Source organism: Salvelinus namaycush, chromosome 19, assembly GCF_016432855.1.
Source record: "Salvelinus namaycush isolate Seneca chromosome 19, SaNama_1.0, whole genome shotgun sequence".
NCBI lineage: Eukaryota > Metazoa > Chordata > Actinopteri > Salmoniformes > Salmonidae > Salvelinus > Salvelinus namaycush.
In genome coordinates, this window is record NC_052325.1 from 2,275,056 (window position 1) to 2,287,075 (window position 12,020).

Genomic DNA, 12,020 nt, shown 5'->3' on the forward strand with positions numbered 1-12,020 from the left:
TGTCAGACAGTTAGACATGACGTTACCCGAGAGGAAGTCTGTCAGACAGTTAGACATGACGTTACCAGAGAGGAAGTCTGTCAGACAGTTAGACATGACGTTACCAGAGAGGAAGTCTGTCAGAACATGACGTTACCAGAGAGGAAGTCTGTCAGACAGTTAGACATGAACGTTACCAGAGAGGAAGTCTGTCTGACAGACTTCCTCTCTGGTAACGTCATGATACATGACAGACTGCCTCTCTTGTACGTCATGTATACCTGTCTGACAGACATCTCCTGGTAACGTCATGTCCTAACTGTCAGGACAGACTTCCTCTCTGGTAACGTCATGTCTAACTGTCAGGACAGGACTTCCTCTCTGGTAACGTCATGTCTGACAGACTTCCTCTCTGGTAACGTCATGTCTAAACTGTTCCTGACACGACTTCCTCTCTGGTAACGTCATGTCTAACTGATCTGACAGACTTTCCTCTCGGGTATACGTCATAGTCAGACAGACTTCTCTCTGGTAACGTCATGTCTGAACTGTCCTGACAGAACTTACCTCTCTGGTAACGTCATGTCTACCTGTCTGACAGACTTCCTCTCTGGCTAACGTCCTGTCAGACAGACTTCCTCTCTGGTAACGTCATGTCTGACAGACTTCCTCTCTGGTAACGTCATGTCTAACTGTCAGACAGACTTCCTCTCTGGTAACGTCATGTCTGACAGACTTCCTCTCTGGTAACGTCATGTCTGACAGACTTCCTCTCGGGTAACGTCATGTCTAACTGTCAGATAGACTTCCTCTTGGGTAACGTCATGTCTAACTGTCTGACAGACTTCCTCCTCTGGTAACGTCATGTCTAACTGTCTGACAGACTTCCTCTCTGGTAACGTCATGTCTAACTGTCTGACAGACTTCCTCTCTGGTAACGTCATGTCTAACTGTCTGACAGACTTCCTCTCTGGTAACGTCATGTCTGACAGACTTCCTCTCTGGTAACGTCATGTCTAACTGTCTGACAGACTTCCTCTCTGGTAACGTCATGTCTAACTGTCTGACAGACTTCCTCTCTGGTAACGTCATGTCTAACTGTCTGACAGACTTCCTCTCTGGTAACGTCATGTCTAACTGTCTGACAGACTTCCTCTCTGGTAACGTCATGTCTAACTGTCTGACAGACTTCCTCTCGGGTAACGTCATGTCTAACTGTCTGACAGACTTCCTCTCGGGTAACGTCATGTCTGACAGACTTCCTCTCTGGTAACGTCATGTCTGACAGACTTCCTCTCTGGTAACGTCATGTCTAACTGTCAGACAGACTTCCTCTTGGGTAACGTCATGTCTAACTGTCTGACAGACTTCCTCTCTGGTAACGTCATGTCTAACTGTCTGACAGACTTCCTCTCTGGTAACGTCATGTCTAACTGTCTGACAGACTTCCTCTCTGGTAACGTCATGTCTAACTGTCTGACAGACTTCCTCTCTGGTAACGTCATGTCTGACAGACTTCCTCTCGGGTAACGTCATGTCTGACAGACTTCCTCTCGGGTAACGTCATGTCAGACAGACTTCCTCTCTGGTAACGTCATGTCTAACTGTCTGACAGACTTCCTCTCTGGTAACGTCATGTCTAACTGTCTGACAGACTTCCTCTCTGGTAACGTCATGTCTAACTGTCTGACAGACTTCCTCTCTGGTAACGTCATGTCTAACTGTCTGACAGATTTCCTCTCTGGTAACGTCATGTCTAACTGTCAGACAGACTTCCTCTCTGGTAACGTCATGTCTAACTGTCTGACAGACTTCCTCTCGGGTAACGTCATGTCTAACTGTCTGACAGACTTCCTCTCTGGTAACGTCATGTCTGACAGACTTCCTCTCTGGTAACGTCATGTCTAACTGTCTGACAGACTTCCTCTCTGGTAACGTCATGTCTAACTGTCAGACAGACTTCCTCTCTGGTAACGTCATGTCTAACTGTCAGACAGACTTCCTCTCTGGTAACGTCATGTCTGACAGACTTCCTCTCTGGTAACGTCATGTCTAACTGTCTGACAGACTTCCTCTCTGGTAACGTCATGTCTAACTGTCTGACAGACTTCCTCTCGGGTAACGTCATGTCTAACTGTCTGACAGACTTCCTCTCTGGTAACGTCATGTCTGACAGACTTCCTCTCTGGTAACGTCATGTCTAACTGTCTGACAGACTTCCTCTCTGGTAACGTCATGTCTAACTGTCAGACAGACTTCCTCTCTGGTAACGTCATGTCTAACTGTCAGACAGACTTCCTCTCTGGTAACGTCATGTCTGACAGACTTCCTCTCTGGTAACGTCATGTCTAACTGTCTGACAGACTTCCTCTCTGGTAACGTCATGTCTAACTGTCTGACAGACTTCCTCTCGGGTAACGTCATGTCAGACAGACTTCCTCTCTGGTAACGTCATGTCTAACTGTCTGACAGACTTCCTCTCTGGTAACGTCATGTCTAACTGTCTGACAGACTTCCTCTCTGGTAACGTCATGTCTGACAGACTTCCTCTCTGGTAACGTCATGTCTAACTGTCAGACAGACTTCCTCTCTGGTAACGTCATGTCTGACAGACTTCCTCTCTGGTAACGTCATGTCTAACTGTCAGACAGACTTCCTCTTGGGTAACGTCATGTCTAACTGTCTGACAGACTTCCTCTCTGGTAACGTCATGTCTAACTGTCTGACAGACTTCCTCTCTGGTAACGTCATGTCTAACTGTCTGACAGACTTCCTCTCTGGTAACGTCATGTCTAACTGTCTGACAGACTTCCTCTCTGGTAACGCCATGTCTAACTGTCTGACAGACTTCCTCTCTGGTAACGTCATGTCTGACAGACTTCCTCTCTGGTAACGTCATGTCTAACTGTCTGACAGACTTCCTCTCTGGTAACGTCATGTCTAACTGTCTGACAGACTTCCTCTCTGGTAACGTCATGTCTAACTGTCTGACAGACTTCCTCTCGGGTAACGTCATGTCTGACAGACTTCCTCTCTGGTAACGTCATGTCTAACTGTCTGACAGACTTCCTCTCTGGTAACGTCATGTCTAACTGTCTGACAGACTTCCTCTCTGGTAACGTCATGTCTAACTGTCTGACAGACTTCCTCTCGGGTAACGTCATGTCTAACTGTCTGACAGACTTCCTCTCGGGTAACGTCATGTCTAACTGTCTGACAGACTTCCTCTCGGGTAACGTCATGTCTAACTGTCTGACAGACTTCCTCTCTGGTAACGTCATGTCTAACTGTCTGACAGACTTCCTCTCTGGTAACGCCATGTCTAACTGTCAGACAGACTTCCTCTCGGGTAACGTCATGTCTAACTGTCTGACAGACTTCCTCTCTGGTAACGTCATGTCTAACTGTCTGACAGACTTCCTCTCTGGTAACGTCATGTCTAACTGTCAGACAGACTTCCTCTCTGGTAACGTCATGTCTAACTGTCTGACAGACTTCCTCTCTGGTAACGTCATGTCTAACTGTCAGACAGACTTCCTCTCTGGTAACGTCATGTCTAACTGTCTGACAGACTTCCTCTCGGGTAACGTCATGTCTAACTGTCTGACAGACTTCCTCTCTGGTAACGTCATGTCTAACTGTCTGACAGACTTCCTCTCGGGTAACGTCATGTCTAACTGTCTGACAGACTTCCTCTCGGGTAACGTCATGTCTAACTGTCTGACAGACTTCCTCTCTGGTAACGTCATGTCTAACTGTCTGACAGACTTCCTCTCTGGTAACGTCATGTCTGACAGACTTCCTCTCTGGTAACGTCATGTCTAACTGTCAGACAGACAGAGAGCTGATGTCAGAACATGCAACATGTTTATCTAGCTACCTTTCGGTGCTTTATGTTTTTAGAACTGTAGAGAACACTAGCCTTTGCTTTAGAGTTCAATCTGATTTGTTTTTGGTCATATCTTGATCTCCCCTCAGTTTCAAAGTGAAGTACTGTCTTAAGGCGAGTGGAAGAGGTGCACCAGCCTCACTGAGTAAGTATCTGAAGGATATCTTCTACTACTAGTACTCTACGCTACATTGGATCCCTACGGGGCTCTGCTACTCAACAAATGCTACTCTGAGATATAGTGTTAAAGCACAGCGTTTTCTTCTCTCCTGTCGACAAGCTGTTCTCTCAGAGAACTCCTGTTAGATCACAAAACACAGCTGTCTGTCCCTCACCTTCTCTGAAATAGTGCCTATGTCCCAAAATACACCCTTATTCCCTACATCGTGCACTACTTTTGACCAGAGCCCTGTGGAACCTGGTCAAAAGTAGTGCACTATAACGGGATTAGGATGCCATGTAGGATGCATAGAGTAGCTATAGCACCACATCTCACCTCTGAGACATCATGTCTGGCTGTTACCCAGCCTGTTACCCAGCCTGTTACCCAGCCTGTTACCCAGCCTGTTAGATCATAGCTTCAGGCTAGCAGTGCAGCCTGTTAGATCGTAGCTTCAGGCTAGCAGTGCAGCCTGTTAGATCATAGCTTCAGGCTAGCAGTGTAGCCTGTTAGATCATAGCTTCAGGCTAGCAGTGTGGCCTGTTAGAGACTCTGGGGAAGTGGATAAAGGGCCTCATTGCCAACATCCCAAAGTATCCCTTTAACCATATAGCTACCCTGACTATCTGCATTGACCCTTTTAGACTCATCACATACGCTACTGCTAGTGTTTATTATCTATCCTGTTTCCTAGTCACTTTATTCCTAGTTATATGTACATATCTACCATAATTACCTCGTACTCCTGCACATCGACTTGGTACTGGTACCCCATGTATATAGCCAAGTTATCGTTACTCATTGTGTATTTAATATTACTTGTATTATTACATTTCTATAATTTCTCTATTTTATTTCTCTCTGCGTTGTTGGGAAGGATCTGTAAGTAAGCATTTCACTGTTAGTCTACAGCTGTTGATACGAAGCATGTGACAAATAACATTTGATTTGATTTGTCTTTCGGAAATTAGTATTTCTCCTGAAAGCATTGCTTGTATCACACTAGTGCCATGAGTGTAAAACTAGCTGTCAGTGACTGGGTTAGTCACTAACCAGGGCCTCATGTTTACCGTCTGTCTGTGTACTTGTCAGAGTTCCAGGTTTACCTTGTCCTGGACAGACTCAAACACAAGGGGGCGACAAAGAGAGTTCTGTTCCTCCACAGCAAAACGTCCCAGTACACGAAAAACATGACGGTCAGCAACGGCCAAGGACCAGCCTGCGAGGAGCAAGAAGCCTTCCTCATAGTGAGTTCCTGTTGTTAAGTATTGCTCTAGGCCACTGGTGTCCAACTCATTCCACGGAGGGCCCAGTGTCTGCACTGGTGTCCAACTCATTCCACGGAGGGCCCAGTGTCTGCACTGGTGTCCAACTCATTCCACGGAGGGCCCAGTGTCTGCACTGGTGTCCAATTCATTTCACAGAGAGCCCAGTGTCTGCGGGTTTTCGCTCCTGCCTTGTCCTTGATTGAATTAAGGTCACTGATTAGTAAGGAATTCCCCCTCACCTGGTTGTCTAGGTCTCAGTAAGGAATTCCCCCTCACCTGGTTGTCTAGGTCTCAGTAAGGAATTCCCCCTCACCTGGTTGTCTAGGTCTCAGTAAGGAATTCCCCCTCACCTGGTTGTCTAGGTCTCAGTAAGGAATTCCCCCTCACCTGGTTATCTAGGTCTCAGTAAGGAATTCCCCCTCACCTGGTTGTCTAGGTCTCAGTAAGGAATTCCCCCTCACCTGGTTGTCTAGGTCTCAGTAAGGAATTCCCCCTCACCTGGTTGTCTAGGTCTCAGAAAGGAATTCCCCTCACCTGGTTGTCTAGGTCTCAGTAAGGAACTCCCCTCACCTGGTTGTCTAGGTCTCAGTAAGGAACTCCCCTCACCTGGTTGTCTAGGTCTCAGTAAAGAATTCCCCCTCACCTGGTTGTCTAGGTCTCAGTAAGGAATTCCCCCTCACCTGGTTGTCTAGGTCTCAGTAAGGAACTCCCCTCACCTGGTTGTCTAGGTCTCAGTAAGGAACTCCCCTCACCTGGTTGTCTAGGTCTCAGTAAGGAACTCCCCTCACCTGGTTGTCTAGGTCTCAGTAAGGAACTCCCCTCACCTGGTTGTCTAGGTCTCAGTAAGGAACTCCCCTCACCTGGTTGTCTAGGTCTCAGTAAGGAACTCCCCTCACCTGGTTGTCTAGGTCTCAGTAAGGAACTCCCCTCACCTGGTTGTCTAGGTCTCAGTAAGGAACTCTCCTCACCTGGTTGTCTAGGTCTCAGTAAAGGAACTCCCCTCACCTGGTTGTCTAGGTCTCAGTAAGGAACTCCCCTCACCTGGTTGTCTAGGTCTCAGTAAGGAACTCCCCTCACCTGGTTGTCTAGGTCTCAGTAAGGAACTCCCCTCACCTGGTTGTCTAGGGCTCAGTAAGGAACTCCCCTCACCTGGTTGTCTAGGTCTCAGTAAGGAACTCCCCTCACCTGGTTGTCTAGGTCTCAGTAAGGAACTCCCCTCACCTGGTTGTCTAGGTCTCAGTAAGGAACTCCCCTCACCTGGTTGTCTAGGTCTCAGTAAGGAACTCCCCTCACCTGGTTGTCTAGGTCTCAGTAAGGAACTCCCCTCACCTGGTTGTCTAGGTCTCAGTAAGGAATTCCCCCTCACCTGGTTGTCTAGGTCTCAGTAAGGAATTCCCCCTCACCTGGTTGTCTAGGTCTCAGTAAGGAATTCCCCCTCACCTGGTTGTCTAGGTCTCAGTAAGGAATTCCCCCTCACCTGGTTGTCTAGGTCTCAGTAAGGAACTCCCCTCACCTGGTTGTCTAGTTCTCAGTAAGGAATTCCCCCTCACCTGGTTGTCTAGGTCTTATTTGAAAGGAAAAACCAAAAACCAGCTGACTCTAGGCACTCCGTGGAATGAGATTGACACCTCTGCTGTAGTTCTTGCTTATAGTGAGTGTTGCTGAGCAATACACTTGTTTTATTGTCCTGTGTGCATGTGTTCATGGAATGTGTTGAGCACTCTAATACCCTTTACACAGTGCTGAGCTGAGCCAAGGCGAGCTGTACTATGTTGGCCTGGCGTAGCCCGTAATTCCTCTTAATCATACTGGAGAGGACAATGTGAAAGAAAATAGCTGTGACAGGACAGTAGGGTTCTGGTCGGCATGACTCCTACGTTTACAACTTCACTGCTTTGCTTGCTGTTTACTAAACCCTACTAGGGATGGTCTTGCGTAATCGAGTATTCAAACTTTAACCAGAGATATTCTAAGCTATTTGTTGGAATGTGCTTTGTTTCCTGCCCAATTTGTGGCTGCCCAGTTTTTTTTGTTTTTTTGTTAATGCTTTCTTAAAGGCGATGCTAATTTGCTTTGACTCTAGTGTTCCATTTGTACATGTGCATTTGCGGGGCACAACAAAAAAGAAGCCAAGCATCACACAGTTCTTATCCTTAAATTTCCTTTCCCCTCCATGTCTCACTCCTATCACTCCCTTTATACACGCATGCCCAATGTGCACACACAAGCTCCCGTAGGCCTACAAAAACAAATGCCTATAAAAACATATCTACCTGATGTTATACACAAGCTACATTCCTTTGCCAAATTCTGACAGTTTTATCACAAATTGTAAAAAGACAGGCCCACCTTCGCCTCCAGAACAGACTGAATTCTTCAGGGCATGGATTCTACAAGTTGTCGAAAACATTTGTTGCTCAATTGGTATCAAGGGAGCTAACGTGGGCCAGGAAAATATTCCTCACACCATAACACCACCCCCACCACCAGCCTGTACCGTTGACACCAGACAGGATGGGGCCTTGGACTCATGCTGCTTACGCCAAATCATGACTCTGCCATCAGCATGACGCAACAGGAACTGTGGTTCGTCGGGCCAGGCTGATTTTTCCACTCCTCAGTTGTCCAGTGTTGGTGATGACGTCCCCACTGGAGCCTCTTCTTCTTGTTTCTAGCTGACAGGAACCCGGTGTGGTCGTCTGCCCACTGGAGCCTCTTCTTCTTGTTTCTAGCTGACAGGAACCCGGTGTGGTCGTCTGCCCACTGGAGCCTCTTCTTCTTGTTTCTAGCTGACAGGAACCCGGTGTGGTCATCTGCCCACTGGAGCCTCTTCTTCTTGTTTCTAGCTGACAGGAACCCGGTGTGGTCGTCTGCCCACTGGAGCCTCTTCTTCTTGTTTCTAGCTGACAGGAACCCGGTGTGGTCGTCTGCTGCAGTATCCCATCGGTGACAAGAACAGATGAGTTGTGTGGTCCGAGATGCCGTTCTGCACACCACTGTTGTACTGCACCGTTATTGGCCTGTTTGTGGCCCGCCTGTTAGCTTGAACCATTCTAGCCGTTCACCTTTGACCTCTCTCATCAACAAGCTGTTTTTGTCCACAAGACTGCCGCTGACTAGATGTTTTTTGGTTTGTCGCACTATTCTCTGTAAACCCTAGAGTTTACAGCACTATTCTCTGTAAACCCTAGAGTTTACAGCACTATTCTCTGTAAACCCTAGAGTTTACAGCACTATTCTCTGTAAACCCTAGAGTTTACAGCACTATTCTCTGTAAACCCTAGATTTTACAGCACTATTCTCTGTAAACCCTAGAGTTTACAGCACTATTCTCTGTAAACCCTAGAGTTTACAGCACTATTCTCTGTAAACCCTAGAGTTTACAGCACTATTCTCTGTAAACCCTAGAGTTTACAGCACTATTCTCTGTAAACCCTAGACACTGTCACTCAAGAGGCTGGCCATTTCTGAGATACTGGATCCGGCATGACTGGCACCGACGATTATACCACGCTAAAAGTTGCTTAGGTCACCTTGTTTTTCCCATTCTAACGTTCAATCAAAACAGTAACTGAATGCCTTAATGCCTGCCTGCCTGGTTTATATAGCAAGCCACGGTCACGTGATTCACTGTCTGAAGAACAGGCAGAATAAACTAAATTGAACATCTGTATATAAAAATAAAAATAAATTATTTTGGTTTGTAACCCTGAAGAAATTGTCTTTCAACTCGCCAAATTGAGATCCGTTTCAAATTATCACTCTGGGAATAACTGTTCCAGATACGAGATGGGAAAAAATATTGTTCTATTTTATTTTGTTATATTACATCATGTTTTTTTTTTACATATAAAATACGTGTGTCTTGACTGTGATAAGGGCTCAGGAAATAAGTGTGTCTTGTCTGCTAAATTAACACAACAAGGGTATGCCTTTGCACAGCCATAGGCTTTTACAAGCAAGCGCCTCTGCTGAGGTTACTGCCTTTGTAGAAGATTGTGTTCCATGATACAATATAACCAGTTGATATTAGTGTGTTCCATGATACAATATAACCAGTTGATATTAGTGTGTTCCATGATATAATATAACCAGTTGATATTAGTGTGTTCCATGATATAATATAACCAGTTGATATTAGTGTGTTCCATGTTATAATATAACCAGTTGATATTAGTGTGTTCCATGTTATAATATAACCAGTTGATATTAGTGTGTTCCATGTTATAATATAACCAGTTGATATTAGTGTGTTCCATGATATAATATAACCAGTTGATATTAGTGTGTTCCATGATATAATATAACCAGTTGATATTAGTGTGTTCCATGATATAATATAACCAGTTGATATTAGTGTGTTCCATGTTATAATATAACCAGTTGATATTAGTCTGTTCCATGTTATAATATAACCAGTTGATATTAGTGTGTTCCATGTTATAATATAACCAGTTGATATTAGTGTGTTCCATGTTATAATATAACCAGTTGATATTAGTGTGTTCCATGTTATAATATAACCAGTTGATATTAGTGTGTTCCATGATATAATATAACCAGTTGATATTAGTGTGTTCCATGATATAATATAACCAGTTGATATTAGTGTGTTCCATGTTATAATATAACCAGTTGATATTAGTGTGTTCCATGTTATAATATAACCAGTTGATATTAGTGTGTTCCATGTTATAATATAACCAGTTGATATTAGTGTGTTCCATGTTATAATATAACCAGTTGATATTAGTCTGTTCCATGTTATAATATAACCAGTTGATATTAGTGTGTTCCATGAGATAATATAACCAGTTGATATTAGTGTGTTCCATGTTATAATATAACCAGTTGATATTAGTGTGTTCCATGTTATAATATAACCAGTTGATATTAGTGTGTTCCATGTTATAATATAACCAGTTGATATTAGTGTGTTCCATGATATAATATAACCAGTTGATATTAGTGTGTTCCATGTTATAATATAACCAGTTGATATTAGTGTGTTCCATGTTATAATATAACCAGTTGATATTAGTGTGTTCCATGATATAATATAACCAGTTGATATTAGTGTGTTCCATGATATAATATAACCAGTTGATATTAGTGTGTTCCACGATATAATATAACCAGTTGATATTAGTGTGTTCCATGTTATAATATAACCAGTTGATATTAGTGTGTTCCATGATATAATATAACCAGTTGATATTAGTGTGTTCCATGATATAATATAACCAGTTGATATTAGTGTGTTCCATGTTATAATATAACCAGTTGATATTAGTGTGTTCCATGTTATAATATAACCAGTTGATATTAGTGTGTTCCATGATATAATATAACCAGTTGATATTAGATTGTGTTCCATGATATAATATAACCAGTTGATATTAGTGTGTTCCATGATATAATATAACCAGTTGATATTAGTGTGTTCCATGTTATAATATAACCAGTTGATATTAGATTGTGTTCCATGATATAATATAACCAGTTGATATTAGTGTGTTCCATGATATAATATAACCAGTTGATATTAGATTGTGTTCCATGTTATAATATAACCAGTTGATATTAGTGTGTTCCATGTTATAATATAACCAGTTGATATTAGTGTGTTCCATGATATAATATAACCAGTTGATATTAGATTGTGTTCCATGATATAATATAACCAGTTGATATTAGATTGTGTTCCACGATATAATATAACCAGTTGATATTAGTGTGTTCCATGATATAATATAACCAGGTGATATTAGTGTGTTCCACGATATAATATAACCAGTTGATATTAGTGTGTTCCATGTTATAATATAACCAGTTGATATTAGTGTGTTCCATGTTATAATATAACCAGTTGATATTAGTGTGTTCCATGATATAATATAACCAGTTGATATTAGATTGTGTTCCATGATATTGTTGACTTTGTTCTTACTAAACCCCCTCTCCTTGCTCTGCAGGAGGACTCCAGTTGACTTTGTTCTTACTAAACCCCTCTCCTTCCTCTGCAGGAGGACTCCAGTTGACTTTGTTCTTACTAAACCCCTCTCCTTCCTCTGCAGGAGGACTCCAGTTGACTTTGTTCTTACTAAACCCCTCTCCTTCCTCTGCAGGAGGACTCCAGTTGACTTTGTTCTTACTAAACCCCCTCTCCTTCCTCTGCAGGAGGACTCCAGTTGACTTTGTTCTTACTAAACCCCTCTCCTTCCTCTGTAGGAGGACTCCAGTTGACTTTGTTCTTACTAAACCCCTCTCCTTGCTCTGCAGGAGGACTCCAGTTGACTTTGTTCTTACTAAACCCCTCTCCTTCCTCTGCAGGAGGACTCCAGTTGACTTTGTTCTTACTAAACCCCTCTCCTTCCTCTGCAGGAGGACTCCAGTTGACTTTGTTCTTACTAAACCCCCTCTCCTTGCTCTGCAGGAGGACTCCAGTTGACTTTGTTCTTACTAAACCCCTCTCCTTCCTCTGCAGGAGGACTCCAGTTGACTTTGTTCTTACTAAACCCCTCTCCTTCCTCTGCAGGAGGACTCCAGTTGACTTTGTTCTTACTAAACCCCTCTCCTTCCTCTGCAGGAGGACTCCAGTTGACTTTGTTCTTACTAAACCCCCTCTCCTTGCTCTGCAGGAGGACTCCAGTTGACTTTGTTCTTACTAAACCCCTCTCCTTGCTCTGCAGGAGGACTCCAGTTGACTTTGTTCTTACTAAAC

General features: G+C 43.7%; 1 protein-coding gene across 1 annotated transcript in view; it reads left to right on the forward strand.

The window, feature by feature from the left end:
• Positions 1-12,020, forward strand: part of LOC120064520 (integrin alpha-V-like) — a 92,300-nt gene that overhangs the window by 54,970 nt on the left and 25,310 nt on the right. Inside the window, exons 13-22 of the mRNA XM_039015134.1 lie at positions 823-952; positions 1,050-1,217; positions 1,268-1,474; positions 1,595-1,840; positions 2,008-2,136; positions 2,304-2,393; positions 2,592-2,837; positions 3,005-3,788; positions 3,958-4,013; positions 5,121-5,275. Coding sequence (XP_038871062.1) covers positions 823-952; positions 1,050-1,217; positions 1,268-1,474; positions 1,595-1,840; positions 2,008-2,136; positions 2,304-2,393; positions 2,592-2,837; positions 3,005-3,788; positions 3,958-4,013; positions 5,121-5,275 — 2,211 coding nt within the window. The remainder of the gene's footprint in view (positions 1-822; positions 953-1,049; positions 1,218-1,267; positions 1,475-1,594; positions 1,841-2,007; positions 2,137-2,303; positions 2,394-2,591; positions 2,838-3,004; positions 3,789-3,957; positions 4,014-5,120; positions 5,276-12,020) is intronic.